General features: G+C 47.8%; 2 protein-coding genes across 2 annotated transcripts in view; one reads left to right on the top strand and one right to left on the bottom strand.

Annotated features, from left to right (window-relative positions):
• The first annotated feature begins 8,780 nt into the window (after window positions 1-8,780).
• ANKRD37 (ankyrin repeat domain 37) lies at window positions 8,781-15,468 on the top strand. Its single transcript, XM_075347131.1, has 5 exons — window positions 8,781-8,943; window positions 9,025-9,177; window positions 12,813-12,904; window positions 13,009-13,220; window positions 14,500-15,468. The coding sequence occupies exons 1-5, from the start codon at window positions 8,917-8,919 to the stop codon at window positions 14,508-14,510; spliced, it is 495 nt and encodes a 164-aa protein (XP_075203246.1). The 5' UTR covers window positions 8,781-8,916; the 3' UTR covers window positions 14,511-15,468.
• Window positions 15,352-22,652, bottom strand: part of UFSP2 (UFM1 specific peptidase 2) — a 66,529-nt gene continuing 59,228 nt past the window's right edge. Inside the window, exon 12 of the mRNA XM_075347130.1 lies at window positions 15,352-15,918. Coding sequence (XP_075203245.1) covers window positions 15,832-15,918 — 87 coding nt within the window. The 3' untranslated portion in view covers window positions 15,352-15,831. The remainder of the gene's footprint in view (window positions 15,919-22,652) is intronic.

Below are 22,652 nucleotides of genomic sequence, written 5' to 3'. Positions count from 1 at the left end.
CACCAAGCCTACAATACGTATTACCAGGCAATTGCACAATTATCATACAACTAGAAGGTGGCCCGATTCTAACGCATCGGGTATTCTAGAATTTATTGTGTAGTTAATGTATGTTTTTTGTTATATATATCGATGTTGTTGTGTGTAGTTGCCAGTGTTTGTGTAGGGCGCTGTAAATGTTCTGGGTGTTGTCTGGGTGTGTGTGTGAGAGCGGTGTTGTATGTGTGTTGCATTGTGTGTGTTGCGTTGTTTGTGGAGCGCTGTGTGTCTACAGTGTTCTGTGTGTGTGGTGCTGTGTGTGTTGCGCGGTTTGTGTGGGTGTGGAGTGCGTGTGTGTGTTTTGGGGGAGGTATGTTTTGTGCAGTGTGTGTGTTGCGCGTATATTTGTGTATGCCGCGGTGTTTGTGTGTTGGGTGTTGTGTGTGGCGTTGTCTGTGTGGGTGTCTGTGTAGGGCGGTGTTTGTGGTTCCCAGTGTGTGTGTGGTGTGTTGTGCGGTGCGCGTGTGGCGCTGTGTGTGTTTTGGGGGGAGGTGTGTACCCCCATCGTGCTCCATCCCCCCATGCTGCGCACCCCCCATCGTGCTCCATCCCCCATGCTGTGCACCCCCATCGTGCTCCATCCCCCATGCTGTGCACTCCCCATCGTGCTCCATCCCCCATGCTGCGCACTCCCCATCGTGCTCCATCCCCCATGCTGCGCACTCCCCATCGTGCTCCATCCCCCATGCTGCGCACCCCCCCATTGTGCTCCATCTCCCATGCTGCGTACCCCCCATCGTGCTCCATCCCCCATGCTGCGCATCTCCCATCGTGCTCCATCCCCCATGCTGCGCACTCCTCATCGTGCTCCACAGTCACACATCAGACAGTATACACGCACACATCTGATCGCATACACTCACACCCCACTTTTCCCTGTGCCCTCCGGTGGGCGGTACCAGCAGCTGTGCTGCACGCCGTGCTCCTCTGCCGACACTCACACATCAGAACATACGCACACACCCGATCGCATACACGCACACACCCGATCGCATACACGCACACACCCGATCGCATACACGCACACACACACTGACGATATCGCACATACGCGCTCACACACTCACAACATCCGGAGATACCACATGCTTCCGGCCATATGATCCTCCGGCAGGTCCTGGAAGGTCACTGCACGCACAGTATCGCCGCCGAGAAGTAAGCGGTATCACTGGATGTTGTTGTGTGTGGATCTGATCTGATGTGTGTGCGAGAGTGAGTGAGTGTGATCTGATGTGTGTGTGTCTGTTCTTATGTGTGTGTGTGTGTGTGTGTGTGTGCGTCTGTGTGTGTGTGTTCCGCCGCTGCAGGACCTTGATGCGCTCACCTGCTCCCGGTCGGCGTCTGGTGAGTATGACTGCGGGGTCTTCTTTCTTCTGTCTTCTCTCTTCTGGGGGTGCGTGCGGAGGTTCGGGGCGAGCGGCTAATCCATGTGGGGGGCGGGGCCAGGCCGAGGCGAGCGGCCAATCCGTGGGGGGGCGGAGTCAGGCCGAGCCCAGAGCGGCTAATCCATGCTGGGGGCGGGGCCAGGCCAAGGCGAGCAGCCAATCCATGGGCCATGCCGAGCCCAGCGGCCAAGCCGACAGTTGTCACTTTTATGACACTGTCACGGTGACACTCACGGTGACACAATTTTGAGCAAGACAGACAGAATAAGGCAATTATATATATAGATATTAAATAGTCCCAAAAAGACAATAAGTATTAGGGTACGCTCACACGAGCGTATAACTCGCATGAGTATCGGACCGCATCACTCGATGCGGCCGCACACTCTCCGGACAGGAGCATGTCAGCCGCATAGAAATACATGCAGCTGAGCCGCTCCTGTCAGCAGAGAAGCTAGCCGCACCGAGTGATGCGGTCCGATACTCATGCGAGTTATACGCTCGTGTGAGCGTACCCTTAGACTGATAGTGATCTGTCACAAGCTCACATGGACAGTACTCCTAGTCCAGGTAGCTATGTAAGGAGCACTCACCAGTAACAGTATACAATCAATATATTAGTCAATTAGTGCACAGAGTTTATCCAAAAGTTTTTTTAATATACCCCTCATTAGTCGTAGTATCCGGCAGCACATCATATCAAGCCGTACAGAGTCATATATAGAATAAATCCATGTGCTGCAGGATACAACAACCAACCGTGGTAGGTGCACAGTATATTTACAGCTAATTAGCCTCAGCACCACAACATAGTATATAGTATCAGGCCTCATACATTCGGATGTCATAGACACCCGTTTTGCACAGTATATTTGTAGGGCACACTGATAATTACACATGCAGAATGCGTCTATATTGCAGAGAAGCATACCATCCCCATTTGTATCATATGACCATTACTTAATTTGGGTCCTATGTCCAGTGTATATGGACCTCCCGCAGTCCACAGTCCAGTTTAATCAGGCTGGTGTACACAAAGGGGATAAGGCTTCTCTACCACACATATAGGTACAGATATAGATAGTCAGCCACAAGAAGGCATAACAATTTTGTTATAGTAACCAAAGCAACGTATGGACGTAATCTGAGTACAGACCTGGTTAGTGGCTAATGCTTCTCACACCCCACCGCGCCTCAACGCGTTTCACCTGGGCTTCATCAGGAGGCAGGTATGTTTGGGGCAGTCATGATGATCTATTGGCTATGTGCGCACTTTGCGTCGAGATAGTTGCAGTTCTAAACGCATCCTCTGGCAGAAATGGTTTTTGCCAAAGTTGCTTTTGACCACAAAAACGCGATAAATCCGCGTGCGTATTTACCGCGTTTTAGCCACGTTTTAGCGCTTTTTACATGCGTTTTCATTGCATAAAGACAGATTCGCTTTGAACACAAAGACACTGCTAAATAAAGTTTAAACAGTCAAACACTATGAAAAAAAAATGAAAAAATTATAACAAATATCATATTTAAAATCATGCACAAAATAGATAATGTAATTGAAATTATAACTATTTTATTATATTTATGCATAAAATAAAGTTAAATTATGGATTTTCATTAATTTAATTGTCAGACTATGTGTGTGTGTGTGTGTAAAGGGATATATCAAATCATTATTATAAAGGCATAAACGCATGCTTTTATTTTGTCAAAAACACATGTTTTCTGCATCAAAAAAGCATGTAAAACGCTGATATTTTGATTCTGGCTGCATTTTGAAATTTCTCATTGACTCTGTTAGCAAAATGCAGCCAAAATGGCAAAAACAATTGACATGCTGCTTCTTTAACGCTGAGTTTTCGCCCAAAAATATGCAAATTAAACGCAGCGTTTTAAACAGCAAAGTGCGGACACGAAATCCCTATTTCCCATAGACTTTGCTGGAAAATCAAAACGCATGCATTTTGGCATGAAAATGCTGCAGTTGAAAACGCAGCGGAAACGCAAGTAAAAACGCAAAGTGCGCACATAGCCTTTATATGTGTGTGTAATTATCCAAATCGTGCCACATGTTCATGCTCGTAATGGCGCGGGTGCTTCCGTGAAATGAGGAAGTGTACATAAATTACCTCATTTCTGTTCCGGCCTGGCCGGGAGCCTGCCCACCCGTTAACCGCGGCAACGCGATGCCACAGTCACCGCGCATGCGCGAGCGCACGCACCGCTGGCCGTACTGGAGAATGTGGAATCCTCATTCAAAATGCAGCCGCGCTCCGCATGTGTAGCAGCAGGTATTTTCTCTTATCTGAAAACAGTCTAGCCATTATGAATGAGTTAAATAACCCTATAAATTCCCCATATAGGGTATCTGGACCTAAACTATAGGTTGTATCTCACTGGAAACAGTCTAGCCATTATGAATGGATTAAATACTATAAAGTCCCCCATATAGGATATCTAGGCCTGAACCATAAGTTGTATCTCAATATACTATTTAGACCAGAGGAGGAGTAAGATGAAATGAGCCACCATACAGGTCTGTACCCAAACTTTTTTATATTTTTCTATGCACCATATATTTCTATGCACCATAGACCATATAAATCATGTGGGGAAAAAAACAGAAAAATAAAGGAAAAAGAAAACCAAAAAAAACCAAAGGAACATCACAATATATTCAATATATCCTTCTTCTTCCTGTTTAACAGGCCACATCATTCTTTCCAATCCTCATACAGTATATATGGGGGGAAAGGGGGGGGGGGTGACCAGTGATTCCCAATTTGACAGTTGATTAACATCAAGCATAATTCTTCTCATAGGCCGATATCTGTGGATCAAATCAATTTTATGATATCCCCTCAGGAGAGAAAATTTGGACATAAGTTAGTTTATCACACAAAGCATAAGTTACCCAGCTGTTAAAATATGCCATACCACATTAAAACCAAAACCTAAAATTTATTCAGAACGTCTCCGGACAATATTTAGTCACATTCACAAGAAAGCACTAAACCCAAAGCTTTCATTCAGACCTGCTGGGGATACAGTGCCAAGGCGATAGATCCATTTGCTCTCTAATTGAGCGAGTATCCTCCCAGCAGCCCCACCTCGTGAATCCATCTTGATTTGATCAATTGCCCTCACCGTTAAATGTCGGGAATCTGAATTGTGACATTCCCTAAAGTGACGGGGAATAGTTTTTAATTTCTCATTGGGGGAAGCTTCTTTTGAATTTTTTATGTCCCTAACATGCTCACCCACCCGAGTTTTTAATTGTCGGGTGGTCATGCCTATATAATACAGGCCACAGGGACAAGAGGCGGTAGATTACCACCTTTGACATACAATTCAAATATATGCCAAAACCAAGGTAAAAAATTCACTACTCAATACTCAATGTGTGCGCGTGGCCTTACTTGGTGAATTCTTTGTGCACAGAATGAAACAAAATTTGTGTCAATGAAAAATTTCTAAATTTGTAATTCCTTAATGAATTCAAGAGTATTGGGCATGCTGAAATCCAACTGTCCGACCATTAAGCGGTGGTGACATGCTCGGCGTCCACTCCATCTGTGTGACTGCTGGAGAAAGCCAAGTACTGTGCTGGGATATATACAGCAGTCCCATACACAATGGAGGGCCGCACCTCCGCCCCATTCAGTATGGTGCTCTGTCCCCGGAGCCGATGGTTATGGAATCTCCCAGGAGTCAGAACTGCCGCAATCAGCAACTTCTCCCCGATCCCACTGTTAAGGCCAACTTGCTTTTTTGAGAATAATCCTTCATTCTGTTCCCATTTTCTATATTTTATTTGTATTACAGCCGCCTTCTGACATGTGATAAAAACCACAATGACCTGTCGCATATTGTGTACAGTGCCCACGGTACCACTGCAGCCAGTCACTGACCTCAATAGCTGGATAGGCACTCCTAGCATCAGGGCACTAAAGAAAGATGATTAGGAAGCGCTGGGGGGTCCACCAGATAAAGGGTCTTTCCTTCTTTTGTCATTTCCCCCTTTATTCTTTTTGGTACACGTCACACATCCAGGTTTTTCTTTCTCTATGAATTGCAAAGAGTAAAATCTGCAGCTTTATTAACGTGCTGAGGATTTAGTCTATGTACCCATGCTGCGGAAAATGCGCGGAATTTGCCGCGGATTTTTCGCGGAAATTCCGCAGATTTTTCAAAAATCTGCAGCACAGCTACTCCCCAGCCATTTCTATGGCATTTAGGAACTGCTGTGCCCACGCTGCGGATTTTTCCTCAGCGGAAATAATGCGGATTTTTCTGCGGAAAAATCAGCAGCATGTCAATTATTCCTGCGGATTTCTCCGCAGGGTCCTATATACTTATCTGCCTTAATAGCAGACACCTGAGTCACTTTCTCCGTCCGGTGTACAGCAGTGCTGTGGATCCAGGTACAGGAAGGAAGAGGTGGGCGGGGCCTGCACGAGCTCCGGTCATGTGACAGCCGGAGCTAGTTCAGGCCCGCCCACCTTCACCTGCAGACGCTGAGTGACATGGCCGCCGGAAAGCGAGGTGCTGCATGATGGAGGTAAGTAGGAGCTCCCCCGATCACGGCAGCACTTGTTCTGCATTGAGGATGCAGTGCCGAAGCCATGGCACTGTATCCTCAATGCAGAATGCCCGCACTATAGCCGCACGACATTCCGCAGCATGGAAACAGACAAAAGTTGTGGTGCGGTTTCCTGGGAGCTCCTGCGGATATATCCGCAGGACACCGTCCCCGTGGGCACATAGCCTTATAATCAGCGCCATGGGCCACTATCTGCTCTAGATTACAGCCCAGCAGGGCACAAGGCTGGTACTTTGCACATCATACCTGACATTATACCAGGTGGATCCTGGATTATCAACCATCCAGAAATACCTGCACAGTCAGTAAAAACAGGGCACTTCTTTACCATCTGTGAAAAAAATAATGTAACGCCCCCTTGAATTTTTTTTGAAGCTGAAGACACTTATACAGATTATTTTGACTGTAATTGTCATCATTTTACAGTGACTGCAGCTGATTCATATCAGAATTAATGGCTGCAGGCATGTATCACAGATAATCATAATGATTGTGGATGCGAGAACCCAAACGGTAAAGTTCAGGGTTCGTACCGGACACCTGGTTGGTTATCAAAAATGCAGGGGATCCCACCCCATTTTCTTTTTATTATTTACGTAAATAATTTTTAAAACGCGGCATAGGGTGTACCCTATTTTTGATAACCAGCCAAAAGGGGCTGACTGATATAATCAGGCTGGGAAGATCCATGACTATTGAGCACTTCCCAGTATAAATATAGGCGCTCGCAGTCGCCCCAGAAGTGGCACATCCATTAGATGCAACAATTCTGGTGCTTTTCCTGATAGCCCTGGTGCAGTGGCAATCAAGGTAATACGTTTTGGGTTGATCTCAAACGTGAATTGACAACTACCATCAAGCCGAGGGGTTAGTAATGGAGGGAGGTCTATCAGACACTCCTATTGCTAACCCAGCAAGTATAGAGTTAAAAAAGAGACACTGGGAAGAAAAAGTTCATTTTAATAAACACTTCCCACACTCCCATGTTCAGCAATTTATTACTTCAAAATAAATCCTGAAAGTTACGACGTTAATCCAATGGAGTAATTTCTGACGATGTCCATCAATTCCTAAGGAGCTGTGTTCTAAGAACTATCAGACCCAGAATTTCGACCAGGAGTGACCTAGGGAGCATTGTTCTGACAAAACTCTCAGAATGAAGTTCCCTAGGAATTGATGGGCATGTGGGACATCACTCTTTGGATTACACTGGAACTTCCAGGATTTAGAGTGTGGGGCGAGTCTATTAAAATATTTTTTTTTCCAGTGTCTGTGTTTTTTAACACTATACTTGCCGGTTTAGTAATGGGAGTACTAGCTGGCATTACACAGCTGACATCAACCCCAAAAGTATTACCCCAATTGCCATCACACCACAACAATCAGGAAGAGCCGGGCAAAATGCCAGAATCTGCACAACTAATGGATGCGCCAGTTCTGGGGCAGCTGCGCTCTGCTTTTTTTAGGCTGGGGAGGGCCCAATAACCATGGACCTTCCCAGCCTGATATCAGCCTGCAGCTATCAGCTTTACCTTCTGTTGTTATGAAAAATAGGGCGGACTCCACGCCATTCTTTTTATTATTATTTAAATAAATAATAAAAAACCCATGTGGGTTTCCACCTATTTTTGATAACTAGCCAAGGTAAAGCTGACAGCTGAGGTTGCAGCCCACAGATATCTGCATTAGGCTAGGTTCACATTTCCGTTGTTTTAAATCCGTTAGGTCCGTCAGCAACGGATCAGTTGTTTTTTAGATGTCAACTGACGCAACGGATGTGTTTTTCACAGGATTCCTTTCACAGGAATCCTGTGAGAAAACTGATCCGTTGCGTCCGTTACATCCGCTGTGCATCCGCTTTTTGACGGATCAGTCATGATCAGTTTGTGTTTGGTACAGCTCAGTGGGTGTGCAAACATGCTGGGCATGCTCAGTAGAGCATGGCGGAATCCAGCACCATAGACATACATTACAAGCGTGACGGATTGCGACGGATTCCTGCGCGGTGCGTTAATTTTGACAGCCCGAAAAACTTTACATTCTGTATTGTTTCCGCCGGCAGTCAGTCCAAAAACGACTGACCGTGGCGCAGCGGATGCAACGCAAGGTAATCAGTCGCAATACGCCACTAATACAAGTCTATGGGAAACAACGGCATCCGCCAAGCGGATTCCGTTGTTTACCACAGCCGCAGATTGTGACTGATACAATTTAAAGGAAATGTGAACCTAGCCTTACCTCTGCTTGTCATCAAAAATAGGTGGGAGCCCACACTGGGGTTTTTTTTTTTTTAAAATTTCTCCCATATTCACTTCGGCAATGCAATTGCCCCTATTTTTGCTTACTTTCGAAAAACCCTAGCCCTTACCACCACCATTTTTTAGTACACAAGTGCCGGCCGTCCGCTCCCCATCTGCCTGCACAGACTACATGCCGGCCAGGGCACAAATGCCTACACACAGCCTACGTGCCGGTCGCCCCTCCCTGCGGCACATCTGCCTACATACACACAGCCTACGTGCCGGCCGCCCGCCCCCTCCCTGCGCCACATCTGTCAGCACACAGGCTACGTGCCGGCTCACAGCCGCCCGCATGTCAGCCAGAGAGCGTACGTGACCACAACACAGCGCCTGTGAGGAGGCGCCGCCACACCGCAGCCAACCAATCAGCCATCGCCTTAGCCGGGACTTTTTATAGCACTGTCCAATCAGCTCAGAGGTGGGCGTAATTGTTGGGTCTAGGGCTCCACGTGCTTGTTGTTTGAGTACGTGACGCGGGGCGGGGCTTCTGGGAGCTGTAGCCTCTATAGTGGGCTGCGGAGCAGCGCTCGGTCAGATCGCAGTCAGTGTCCGGAGGGTGAGGACTGTACGTGCTGTCACCGGCCGGAAGATGCTGCACCAGCGGGAGGACGAGGAGGTGAGCGCTGCGGCGGGAGCGGCACCGAGCGCTGTGTGCACTGTACGGGCTGTAGCCGCTCACTGTACACTTGCCTTTCAGTTTTTCAGCCTGAGCGAATTGATGGAGTGCGGCGGGGCCGTGAACTCTCCCGGAGACGCCCTGGGCCAGACGCCCGCACACCTGGCAGCGCACGGCGGACAGGCCTTCATCCTACTGTGGCAGCTGCAGACCGGAGTGGACATCAACCAGCAGGTGTGTGGTGGGGAGGGACGGCCATGTCTGCGCTGCGCACTGCTAACAAAGGGGCAGCCGACAGGAAAGCGAGAAAGCAAGGTCCTCCTAGTGTGTACAGCCAACACATCACCGCTGCAGCCAATCAGTGTGCTCAGCGACATGGTCTATAGCTGCAGCAGTGATGACAGCTAATCAGTGTGCTCAGCGACATGGTGTATAGCGGACATCACCGCTGCAGCCAGTTCTCGGTGGGCACCTGGTGTAGGATTATCACCTCTAAGTGATGGCAGCCGTGATACCGGTTGTGACATGACCACTAGGGTTGTTTTTTTTTATTTTTCTTCTGTTCTCTGGGCACACTGGCTGCAGCTGAGGCCATTCCTATGCCCTGTGCCCATGAAGAGCACTGGCTGCAGCACAGGACTATGGCAGGAGCGGCAGTGCTGGATCTCATTTCTTGTGGTTTTGATATTACAAGGTTAGGTCATTTATGTTGCCGTTTGCACACTATTTTTCCTCTCTAAGGGTACTTTCACACTTGCGTTATTTTGGTTCCGTCACAATCTGCCCTTTTGGACTTGTATGGGTGACTGATTGCGCCAAAAGGACCTGCGTTGCTTCCGCCCAGCGGGAGGAACACAGCATGTAACGTGTCTTGAGCAGCGGAATCCTCAGGATTTCACTGTGCATGTTCCCTGCACCAGTAACCAAGGTAAATATCGGGTAACCAAGCAAAGCGCTTTGCCTAGTTATACCAGATATTTACCCTGGGTACGTGTGAAGGGAGCCCGACACTTCCCCGCTTGGCTCCGCCCCCTCCCACACTCCACTCTGCACACACACACACACACACACACACACACACACACACACACACACACACACACACACACACACCATGGCCCCGCTCGGCTCCACGCACTCCGCCCCCGCACACATTCTCGGCGGCCGAACGATCACCCGGCTGCTGGGAGCGATCAGCTGATCGTTCACAATAGTCTGTCGCCGGTAAACTGTAAAAAAAAAAAGATTCCATTTTGCAGCATCCGTTGTGCCACTATATGCAACACATCGTCACACAACGCAATGGTTCAACGCAAGTGTGAAACTAGCCTAAGATGGCATCCTCTGTACCCATCCGTTTCACCCCCACATGTTGATGGCAGGAGTGGTCACTCCTGTACACAATGGGCTTATAGCTTGGAGGTCTTCACATTTAGCTATATAACCTGCTTCTCCATACACTTTTGTGGATGCTCCTGCTCTAAGATATACGGGATTAATGATGGAGTCAGAGCTGAGGCCCACCATCTTCACCCCCGCTGCTGCCATCTTCTGGAGCTATGTGCACAGACTCTCAATGTGAGCAGACTGATTCCAGTAGTGCCAGGGATCTGCAACTAATTCCGGCCCCATTTGGCAGCTTCCTAATTCTGTCCAGATCGGGTGCCAAGTGCTGCTGTGTTCATTCAGTCTGCATCTATAGGCCGGAGTTCTGTATGTTTCTGGTTTGGACAGAGTGCATGTAAGCAATATGTATATGCCTCCCCAAAGATCAGCTTTCAGTCTATAGGTCCCTGCTATACATGAGCACAGTCTGCAGTCCTCTATGGGAGCATTACCTCTAGATAACTGCTCCAAAGGGTCAATTAAATGTTAAAGGGAAACTGTCAGCAAAATAATATAGCCATAGTGCTAATCTGCTGGTAAACTACTGCATATTTAAAATAAGTGTTTAACTGGAAAATGTGACAGCGGGGAGAAAATGAAGTTCTCTTCTCCCAGTAGCCGCTTCCAGTAATCAGGGTTGTGACAGTCAGCGCTCAGTATATAGCGTGCTGTAATCACTCTCTGCTTCGTCTGACCTACTGCACAGGACAAAATCTAACAGTCATTACATTGCACTGATACAGCCCTGGCTCTGCCTCGATAACTGGGAGTGAGCGGCTACAGGAAGAGAATAGAACTCTCTCTCTGCAGCTGCACTTCCAATTAGACTGCTACCGTGTTTCCCCGAAAGTAAGGCCCTGTCTTACATTAATTTTACCCCCAAAAGTCCCACCCTGCCTTACTTTCGGGGGAGGCCTTACATTGGAAAAAAAATGACAATCCTCCCCCCTGCAGCCTCCCCATTGTTTGAGATCCGGCATCCACCCCTTCCTCCCCCCTGCAGCCTCCCCATTGTTTGAGATCCGGCATCCACTCCTTCCTCCCCCCTGCAGCCTCCCCATTGTTTGAGATCTGGCATCCACCCCTTCCTCCCCCCTGCAGCCTCCCCATTGTTTGAGATCCGGCATCCACCCCTTCCTCCCCCCTGCAGCCTCCCCATTGTTTGAGATCTGGCATCCACCCCTTCCTCCCCCCTGCAGCCTCCCCATTGTTTGAGATCCGGCATCCACCCCTTCCTCCCCCCTGCAGCCTCCCCATTGTTTGAGATCTGGCATCCACCCCTTCCTCCCCCCTGCAGCCTCCCCATTGTTTGAGATCTGGCATCCACCCCTTCCTCCCCCCTGCAGCCTCCCCATTGTTTGAGATCCGGCATCCACCCCTTCCTCCCCCCTGCAGCCTCCCCATTGTTTGAGATCTGGCATCCACCCCTTCCTCCCCCCTGCAGCCTCCCCATTGTTTGAGATCTGGCATCCACCCCTTCCTCCCCCCTGCAGCCTCCCCATTGTTTGAGATCCGGCATCCACCCCATCCTCCCCATACAGTGGTTCTGCCCCCCACTCTGCCACCACACACACTGACACATACGGTACCGGTACAGCCCCACACGGCACCCACACACATATCGTACCGGTACCGTACACACACACACACACTGACACATACAGCCCCATACGGCACCCATACACATACCGTACACACACACACACACACACAGAGTTTCGGAACTTACCGAAATCGGAGCGAGCCTGCAGGCGGTGACGTCGCGGCTGATTTCGGCCAATCAGCTGCGAGCCGGCTGACTGGCCAATCGCAGCTCGAGCTGAGGGCCAATCAGCTGCGAGCCGGCTGACTGGCCAATCGCAGCTCGAGCTGAGGGCCAATCAGCTGCGAGCCGGCTGACTGGCCAATCGCAGCTCGAGCTGAGGGCCAATCAGCTGCGAGCCGGCTGACTGGCCAATCACAGCTCGAGCTGATGGCCAGCAGGGAGCCTTGCGGGGGCCATTCACCGGAGGCGGACCACGGGTGGCACGAGACTGGAGAAGGCCTGGATGGAGCGAGGGAACAGCGGCAGCGGTAAGTTCCTGTACTTTCCCCAGGGACCCCCACCCATATGCGGCCTTACATTACGCCGCGACCACCACCCATAGGCGGCCTTACATCCCCCGGCCCCCCCGCTACCCTGCCTTACAATCGGGGGGTGCCCTACATTGGCGGACCCCCCCGAAACCCCCACCCTGCCTTACTTTCGGGGGGGTCCTACTTTCGGGGAAACACGGTATGTGTTTGAAGATATAAAATCTACCTGCAGATTACCACCATGGCCACATGGGGCTGCTCTGTACTTTCTCAATAAATAGTGTACTTCTCACTTATCAATTATGGCAGAGCCTAGCAATGTGCTTTACTTTAGGATGAAATGACTCCTATTACATTCTGTACAGGTATTTTTCCACTCTACATATTAATTATATATTTCTTCCTAGGACCTCTTTGGAGAAACTCTGATCCACAAAGCGGCCCGTTGTGGGAGTCTGGAATGCCTCAGCGTGCTCGTCGCTCATGACGCCAGACTGGAGTAAGTCTTTATATGTAATGCTTGATCAGGCGATGGCAGACTGCAGCCTGGAGTGAATGGAGCACGGGCTGGAGGTAAATGATGGTCCCTTCTGTTCCTTGCAGTGTGTGTAATAAGGAAGGGCTCACTGCTGAGGCGCTGGCGTTGTCTCGTGGTTTTAAGGAATGTGCAAGATATCTAGCAACTGTAAAACAGACACAAGACACGTTCTCCAGAGCGCGCTCCTCAATGCAGCACCTGAAGGAGACACCGGCGGGCATCAAGAGAGGACAATGCAACATATCAGCCACTTATGGAAAGCGGAGGCGGTCAGATGGTGAGTACTCTACTCTCATGAGGACCACGCTTACACTATGTACACACTCAAGTTTTGGTTTTAAAATATTGGAGTCGAATTTTTTTTTTGGGAATGACTAAGATTTAGACTTTAATACATGTCTAGTCATATGGTAATCTGCAAAACTTTTTGGGCATACAATTGTGTAGATCACATCACTTTTTTTTTTTTTCCCCCAAGGGGGAGAAATATGTAACATATTTTTGGATTATAAGACGCACTTTTCCTCCCAAAAATGTGAGGAATGAGGGGTGAGTCTTAATTTGAATATAGCTTTACCGGGGGCCTGTCTGGCGGCAGCTGGGTGCCTGTCGGTGCCGGCTGCCTCTGTGCGGATGGGCGGGCAGCCTGCTGGCTGCCACTCTGTGCGGCAGGATCCCAGTTTCAAATGATTGTGCCGGGTTTCAGCGCGTGCGCAGATGGAGCTCTTGGATGAAAGCTCCACCTGCACATGCAACGCTCTAGGCGCCAACATTTGAACTAGGACCGCAGACTGATGGCGACATTCATTGCACCACTCAACCGCCACAGACTGACGCTGCTGCCAGCACAGAGGGCCTCCTGTGACCCCCCCCCACCCTTGTGGTGTGTCTTATAAAGCGAAAAATACAGCAATTTCCTCACTCCATTGGTGGAGGTGCAAGCAGTGTCTTTTGCCAACTGCATAGATGGTGAGTGGCATGCCAGTGTATAGAAGAGCCGTACATATTAAAGTGGGCCCAACCAGCCAATTTTCGGAGACATTGGATTGTATGATGTGGATGAGACCTACTGACTCCTCTGATATCTGCATGGGGGAGAGAGAAAGATTAAGTTGTTGGCAGACTCTTCTGGTGCCAGTTTAAGGCGTACCTCCCAACCATCCATAATAAACCTATCACCCAATCATCCGCTCCTGTGCATGGGGTAGATGGCCACACACTGTACTGTTCAGCTGACGGGTATTATACGGTGTATGGTGGACTTTGCTTTCCACACTGAAAATATACAGTATGTTTTGTGGTGATGGGAGAGTGCGTGAATGGGCATCCTTACACGCAATTTATAATCCTAAATTAAAACATCTAAACCAAAAAGTGCCCCCAGCAGTGGAATACTTAAATATGCATAAAATGTAGACTGCAAGAAATAGTGTTGGAACAGCAGTGATCATTGTCAAGCCCTTGCTATGGGAATGGCAGCTTTGTCTTCTACACTCTGGTAATAACTGAAGCAGACCCAGGATACATGAGCTATAATTTTCATATCTTCCTTCTAGGCTTCTTGTAGACGGACTCTAGAAGATTTCCATCTGTTCTTCCATGTAATATGCTTCCAAGAGGAGCTCCCACCTACTGGCTCACATTAAGCTGGAGTACACTACAGCCTCTCTGCTGGAAAGAAGAGGTTTTTGCAGGATGTTTTGCATAAAACTTGTTTTCATAGTTTTCTAACTTGTATTTTTTTTTTTTTTTTTTTTAAGTGGGGTGGGGGGAATAAACTACCCAAATTATATTGTTTGTTTTCTTTTTTGTTCCTCAGTTTGAGTAAAAAAAAATAAACCCAAATTCTGTACAATAATCTCAAATGTTAAAATGCCCATGAAATATAAAACTAAACTTTCACTTCCTTCACTCACATATTGCCAGCATGGTTTGTGAGGTATCATTTACATACCATTGTATTTCGGATCCCTGTTCGATATCAGAACAAGTGCACAGTTGTGGAGGAAGCCCAGCCCTCTGGAATGACTGGTGCTCAGGGACCATAGCGGTGCACTGACAGCAGTCTGCATTTACTATCTGGGCTGCTTCGGGGAGGAGATCTAATGCTCTGAAAGTAAATCCTTGAGCCACCCCTCGCCTCATGGACACAGACCGTACTTTCAGCGCACTGACTGCCCACAGCAGTGGCCCACAGTTCATGCAGGCCGTTGCATCAGTGATTGATGTTTTGATACTGCGATTCAAAACATTCTTCTCCACCACCCTCTGTGCCAAAAGTAACATCACCCCTGGGTAGCAATTGTAATGCCACAAAGTATTAGTACATGACTTTCCTGACATCTCTCATGTCCAATAGTAGAAAATATGAAACCTTAAACATTTGAAACAAAACACATAATACATTGATAAATATATATTTATTTTTTTCTTTTGATGGCGACACTTCTCCCTACGGGGGCGGTCAAAGATTGGCTTTTACATTTCTGCAAAACCTTTAGTGAATTCAATATGATTAGTACAATCAAAGGCATAATCAAGTTTCAACAAATAAGTTATGCGATGTATAATGAAAACAAGGAATATTAAATTATTTGAATTTATCTTTTTTTTAACCTTTTTGGAATATGCTTTCTCTATGAACCATTACACATGGAACGGTTCATCAGTTATCAAAATAGTTTCCTGTAACAAGGTGTAAGTTTTCATCCACTGGAAACAAACAATGAAGGCCCATATTCAGACAGCAAAAAAGATCCTGAAACTGATGAGCGGGTACAATGTATATTATAAATGGTCTGCTTCATTATACATAAAGTTATAAAACCAAGAGTTTAGCTTAGGATTGATGTTGTAAATTAAAAATAAGTTGATACAAATAACCATGATTAAAAGATTGCAGGTCGCTGAGGTAAGCAAAGATTGTAGTAAGCGTCTGCAGCCCAGAAATCGGCGCCCTTCCATCCACACCATCCCTGAAAGAGGGAAAAAAAATAAAGTTAGCTTTCTTATATAGCAAAACAAATATTTAAAGGGAATATGTCACCAGCTTTTTTTGCTACCCACATTAAGACCAGGATAATGTAGAAACAAAGATCCTGATTCTAGCTGTCACTTCTTGAAGTATTTGCTGTAATTTTGATAAAGTTTTTTCTGCTGCAGTTATACAAAGCTCATGAACATGCTGGACTACCTGCAGCACACCAAGTAGTCCTGTAATGATAATCTACTGCTGATTAAACAGTGATTTTATAAAAGCAACACTAAGCAGCCCAGTAAGTGACATTGCTGGAATCAGGGTATCTCGTTTCATTATGCTGCTCTAAGATTAGGTAGCAAAAACATGGTGACAGATTCCCTTTAAGAATGTTGACCTGTAGAACTAGACGACATCTTTCAGTTTCCATATTAGATGCTGCAGAAGTCGCTGCTAAATATATTTAAGGCGCCAGATGTAATAAAGCATAACAGGATAATGTGCACGAGGCTCTAAAATCCATTACAGTTTACAGACAGTGGAGCACTCCTCACATGGCTGATTTAATCAAGAAGTATTTTCAGACTCTGCATTGTGCTGTTACTTCTCCTGGAAAAGTATAAATTGATAACTGGATATGCTAAGGGGTACTTTGCACGTTGCAACATCGCTAACATCGGCTAGCGATGCTGAGCGCGATAGTCCCCGCCCCCGTCACACATCCGATATCTTGTGATAGCTGCCGTAGCGAACATTATCGCTACGGCAGCTTCACACACACTTACCTGCCCTGCGACATCACTCTGGACGGCGACCCGCCTCCTTCCTAAGGGGGCGAGTCGTGCGGCGTCACAGCGATGTCACACGGCAGGCGGTCAATAGAAGCGGAGAGGAGCAGGACGTAAACATCCCGCCCCCCTCCTTCCTTCCGCATAGCCGGTGGATGCAGGTAAGGAGATGTTCCTCGCTCCTGCGGCTTCACACACAGCGATGTGTGCTGCCGCAGGAACGAGGAACAACATCGTATCTCCTATTGGTGCGACATTATGAAAATGTCCGACGCTACACAGATCACCAATAATCGACGCTTTTGCGATCGTTTATCAGCGCATCTAGGCTTTACACGTTGTGACATAGTTACCGGTGCCAGATGTGCGTCACTTTCGATTTGACCCCGACGATATCGCAGTAGCAATGTCGCAGCGTGCAAAGTACCCCTTACACGGTCTGATATGGGCCGTTATGATTCAACATTATTAGGCTGTGTTCATACATTGTGGCTGAAATCTGTGCTGATAAGTGATCCATTGCAAACTGTACTGCTCATATTAAGGCTAGAGTCACACTTGTGAGAGACTCTTATCACCTGGCACGGCCTGCCACCCTCCACACAAACATCTCAGCTGCATAGAAATACATGCAGCCAACCTGCTCCTGTTAGCAGAGCGTGTGGCCGTGCCACGTGATGTGAGACTCGCGCGAGTGTGACTCCGGCCTAACAGTTTGACTGGAGTCTAAGAGGTAACATTTTTTCCTCCTGAAGTGACATGCCAGTGTAAGGAGACTGATAAGCCGCGCAATGCTCTTCTGGAAAATTAAATCTACAAATTGTCACTTCAGAAGAACAGGTGATCTATCTCTAGTGCCATCTATTATTGGATGTTAGTCCTCTTTTCTCTGAAGTGGCAGTTTACATATTCAACAGTGTGACTTGCACCCCATAAGGCCTTATCTATAAATGTGCAATAAGAACACTAAGCAGCTGCTCATCAGTTTATTGCACCCAAGCAACCTCCTCCATACATTTATTATAGAATCACTCCCTGAAAAAGTGTTCAGTCAGCCATAGAGACCAGTTGGATGGCGAAGTTGAAGATGCACAGCACTGTCCAATGACATGGACAATTGAAAGAAAGACCGTCGTCGCCATATGCGTGTCAAATCGCTGCAGAAAGACTGCATAATGGATGCAGGTTTTTTTTTTGTAGAAAAACAGCCAATTTCATGCACTCTGGCTGCTGCCCCCACCATAGACAGAGTGGGAGCTGCATCCATAGCGCACAGAATAATTGACATGTTCATTTTATGAATGCACGGATTTGGGTCAAAATTTTAGCACCCAAATCGCTGCGTTCATAAAAGCAACGTGCGCACATCTCATGCACATTCTACATAGATTGTGCTGGGGACACAGAACGCATGCATTTACACTGCAGTGCTATACGCAGCATAAATGAATGCAGTTACGCAACGTGCGCATGAAACCTAATATTGATTACAGCCATACCTTAGCATTATAAGTCAGGGTCTCCATTTTATAGAAATCAATAGCAAATGAGCCACGAGTGCAGGGAATGACGTTGCTTGTGCAAGGTCTCAGGTGGAAAGCCGATCACAGAGAAATGCCACCTGTCAGTCACTGACAGTGAGTAACAGCAAACAAGGGAGAAGCGTAGAGAGGCCGGAGAGCTACAAGTGCAGCTCAACTACAGAACAATTCTGCAGATTGATTTCTATAGAACGGAGACACGGACTTAGGCCTGTTTCACACGTCTGGTACGTTTGTGCTTTTTTTTCTACGTACCAGAATCACTGATATACGCAGACCCATTATAATGAATGGGTCTACTCACACATCAGTGATTTTTCACTGACCTTGTCTCCGTGCGGTGTACCCGCGTATCCGTGATTGCCGCACAGAGATATGTCCATTTTTTCTGGCATCACTGATATTCCACGGACCACGCAGTGGTGTGATCCGTGAAACACGTGCCAGAAAAAAACGTGCATATAAAATAAAAATCATTTTTACTCACCCGGCTTCAGCGGTGCTCTCTGCAGCCTGTTCTGCCTGCTGCTTCTGAGACGGCTCATTACTGTCCTGCATATTCATGAATGCACGACACAGCCGACCCAGAAGCAGCTGCTGCGGGGGTCAGCGCCGGCCGGATGCTGCACTGCGGGAGCGTTCAGCACCATGGAGAGCGGGCACAGGTGAGTTGATCTCTATGTGCAATCACGGACCACGGAGAATGGAGCCCGGATTGCACATAGACAACCAACGTGTGCCGTGAATCACGGCACACGGAGGGACGTGTGCGTGTTTTTCACATCAGTGAAGAACGTCTGTGTTTTTCACTGACGTGTGAAACGGGCCTTACAAAGCAAAGGTAACCAACATTACAAACCCTTTACTTAGAAGAGATCCATTTGAGGTCTAAAAACCTGCTGACAGGTTCCCTTTAAGTAATGCACGTCTTGTTTTGTTAACCCTTTCAATAGTATGAAAAGTCAGCCTTGTAAGGTCTCCAGAATTGACGCTTGAATTGTCTAGCTTAATTTAAAGGGAACCTGTCACTAAGTTTTTCCAATATACACTGCGGCCACCAGCGGTAAGGCCTTATATACAGGATTATAAAATGCTGTATATACACTGCTCAAAAAAATAAAAAGGGAACTCTAAAATACCACATCCTAAATCTCAATGAATTAAATATTCCAGTTGCAAATCTTTATTTATTACATAGTGGAATATGTTGAGAACAATAAAACATAAAAATGATCAATGTAAATCAAAACTAATATCCCATGAAGGTCTAGATTTGAAATGATACTCAAAATCAAAGTGGAAAATCAAATTACAGGCTGATTCAACTTCAGTGGAAATGCCTCAAGACAAGGAAATGAGGCTCAGTAGTGTGTGGTGGCCTCTATGTGCCTGGGCATGCTCCTGAGGCGGTGGATGTTCTCCTGAGCGATCTTATCCCAGACCTGGATTAAAGAAATCAGTCAACTCTTGGACAGTCTCTAGGTACATGGAATGAGACATGATGTCCCAGATGTGCTCAATTGGATTCAGGTCTGGGGAACGGGCAGGCCAGTCAATAGCATCAATATCTTCATCATGCAGGAACTGCAAACACACTTCAGCCACATGAGGTCTAGCATTGTCATGCATCAGCCACATGAGGTCTAGCATTGTCATGCATCAGGAGAAACCCAGGGACCCACTGCACCTCTATATGGTCTCACAAGGGATCTGAGCCTCTCATCCCGGTGCCTAATGGCAGTCAGGGTACCTCTGGCTAGAAAATGGAGGCCTGTGCGGCCCTCCAAAGAAATGCCTCCCCACACAATTACTATCCCACTGCCAAATTGGTCATCCTGGTAATCTGTTACATCTGTCACGTGGTCAGTGTGAACCTGCTCTCATCCGTGAAGAGCACAGGGCACAAATGTAAAGTCTGATAATCTTGGTCTTTGGCAAATGCCAATCACCCTGTACGGTCTTGGGGTGTAAGCACAACACCCACTTGTGAACATCGGGCCCCCATAGAGTCCATTACTTGTGAACATCGGGCCCCCATAGAGTCCATTTCTGACAGTTTGAGCACACACATGGATATTAGTGGCCTGCTGAAGATTAATTTGCAGGCTCTGGCACTACTCTTCCTGTTCCTCCTTGCACAATGGAGGAGGTAGCGGTCCTACTACTGGGTTGTTGCCGTCCTACTGTCATCTTCATATTTTCTGGTGTACTGGCCTGTCTCCAGATATCTGTTTCGTAGCCTGGACACTGTGCTGACAGACACAGCTAGGCGTCTTACCACAGCTCGAATCAATATGCCATTCTGGATGAAGTGCAATACCTGAGCAACTTTTGTGGATTGCAAACAGCGCCTCGTGCTATGTCTAAAGGGTGCTTTACACGCTGCGACATTGTAGAGCGTGATAGCACCGGCCCCCGACGTTCGTGCAACATTTGGTGCTCGCTGCCGTAGCGAACATTATCGCTACGGCAGTGTCACACGCACATACCTGTTCTGCGACGTCGCTGTGACCGCCGAACAATCCCTCCCTCAAGGGGGAGGTACGTTCGGCATCATAGCGGCGTCACTAAGCGGCCGGCCAATAGAAGCAGAGGGGCGGAGATGAGCGGGACATAACATCCCGCCCACCTCCTTCCTTCCTCATTGCCGGTGGACGCAGGTAAGGAGATGTTCGTCGTTCCTGTGGTGTCACACATAGCGATGTGTGATGCCGCAGGAACGACGAACAACATCGTAACGGCAGCAGCAGCGATATTAAGGAAAGGAGCGACTTGTCAACTATCACCGTTTTTGAACGATTTTGTGCTAGTTGATCGTTGCTCTTTGATGTTACACGCTGCGATGTCGCAACCGGCGCTGGATGTGCGTCACTAATAACGTGACCCCGACGATATATTGGTAGCGATGTCCCAGCGTGTAAAGCACCCTTAAGGCTATGTGTACACGGGAGATCGCACCTGCGGATATATCCGGAGATATGTCCGCAGGTTTCTTACAGCTGCTGCCCGGAATCCGCAGCTATCCATTACTGCGGGATTCCAGCTAAATAGCTGCGGTAAACCTGTGGACATTCATGTGATTACCTGCGGAAGTCCTGGCCTCTATCTCCATAGTGGAGGGGCGGGAATTCCGCAGATATTTCAGCAGGAATACTTAACATGCAATTACACGCGGCTGCAGAACATCCGCAGCATATTCCGCAGCCGCACATACTGCAGCATGGACACAGCACTCCCCAAATCGCATAGGATTACATGGGGAGTGTCTGTACTTGCTAAAACCTGCAGCTTTATATAGAAAATCCAGATAAATCCACAGGTTTTCCGCATCAAAATCCGTGGGTACATTGTCCCATGGGCACCTTGCCTAAGGCTATGTACCCACGGGAGTTTGTACCTGCGGATATATCCGCAGGTATGGCCGCAGGCTTCCCGCAGCTGCTCGCCGGAATCCGCAGCTATTTTTAGCTGCTTTAGTACAGCGAAAGAGCTGCGGTAAGCCTGCGGACATTCATGCGGCTTATCTGCGGAAGTCCCGACCCTATCTCCATAGTGGAGAGCCGGGATCTCCGCAGAAAGAATTGACATGCAATTACGTACGGCTGCGGGACATCCACAGCATGTTCCGCAGCCGCACATACCGCAGCATGGAGACAGACACTCCCCATGTCCCATAGGATAACATGGGGAGTGTCTTTACATGCTGAAACCTGCAGATTTATCTGGAAAATCCAGAAAATCAGCTGATTTTTCCTGCAGAGAAATCCGCAGGTTTAATCTCCCATGGGCACATAGCGTTATTGTGAGAGCAGTGACCAAAACAACTGCTAAAAAGGATGAGAACAGAGAAATGATCTGATCACCACCTGCAGAACCGTTCCTTTAGGCCTGTTTCACACATCAGTGAAAAACAGTCGTTTTTCACTGATGTGTAAAAAACGCATATGTCCCTCTGTGTGCTGTGATTCACGGCACACGTGGGTTGTCCATGTGCAATCTGTGATACGTGCTCCGTTATCAGTGATTGCACATGGACTTATACTCACCTGTCCCTGCTCCTGCTGTCCGTGGTGCTGAACTCTTTGGCTCTGCTATGTTACCGGCCGGCACTGACCTCCGCTGCAGCTACTTCCGGGTCAGCTGTGGCTGCATACATGAATATGCATGCAGTAATGAGCCTGCTCTGAAGCAGCAGCAGCAGCTGGGCCAAGGAGACAAGCAGCGATGGAGAAGGCGAGTTAAAAATGTTTTTTATTTTCAACGTCCGTGTTTTTCTTGTACGGGTTTTATGGATCACACCAGTGTGTGGTCCGTGGGACATCAATGATTCCAGAAAAAACGGACATGTCTCCATGCGGAGCATACAGACACGTCTGTACGCCGCACGGAGACATGGTCAGTTA

This window comes from Anomaloglossus baeobatrachus, chromosome 1 (assembly GCF_048569485.1).
Source record: "Anomaloglossus baeobatrachus isolate aAnoBae1 chromosome 1, aAnoBae1.hap1, whole genome shotgun sequence".
Lineage (NCBI taxonomy): Eukaryota > Metazoa > Chordata > Amphibia > Anura > Aromobatidae > Anomaloglossus > Anomaloglossus baeobatrachus.
Note: the sequence above shows the minus strand (reverse complement) of the source record. Positions and strands in the feature narration are given on the sequence as shown.

Coding starts and splice junctions, on each gene's coding strand:
- ANKRD37 (XM_075347131.1), top strand. CDS start 8,917: ATGCTGCACCAGCGGGAGGACGAGGAG. Junction 9,178..12,812: donor GAGTGGACATCAACCAGCAG/GTGTGTGGTGGG, acceptor ATTTCTTCCTAG/GACCTCTTTGGAGAAACTCT. Junction 12,905..13,008: donor GCTCATGACGCCAGACTGGA/GTAAGTCTTTAT, acceptor TGTTCCTTGCAG/TGTGTGTAATAAGGAAGGGC.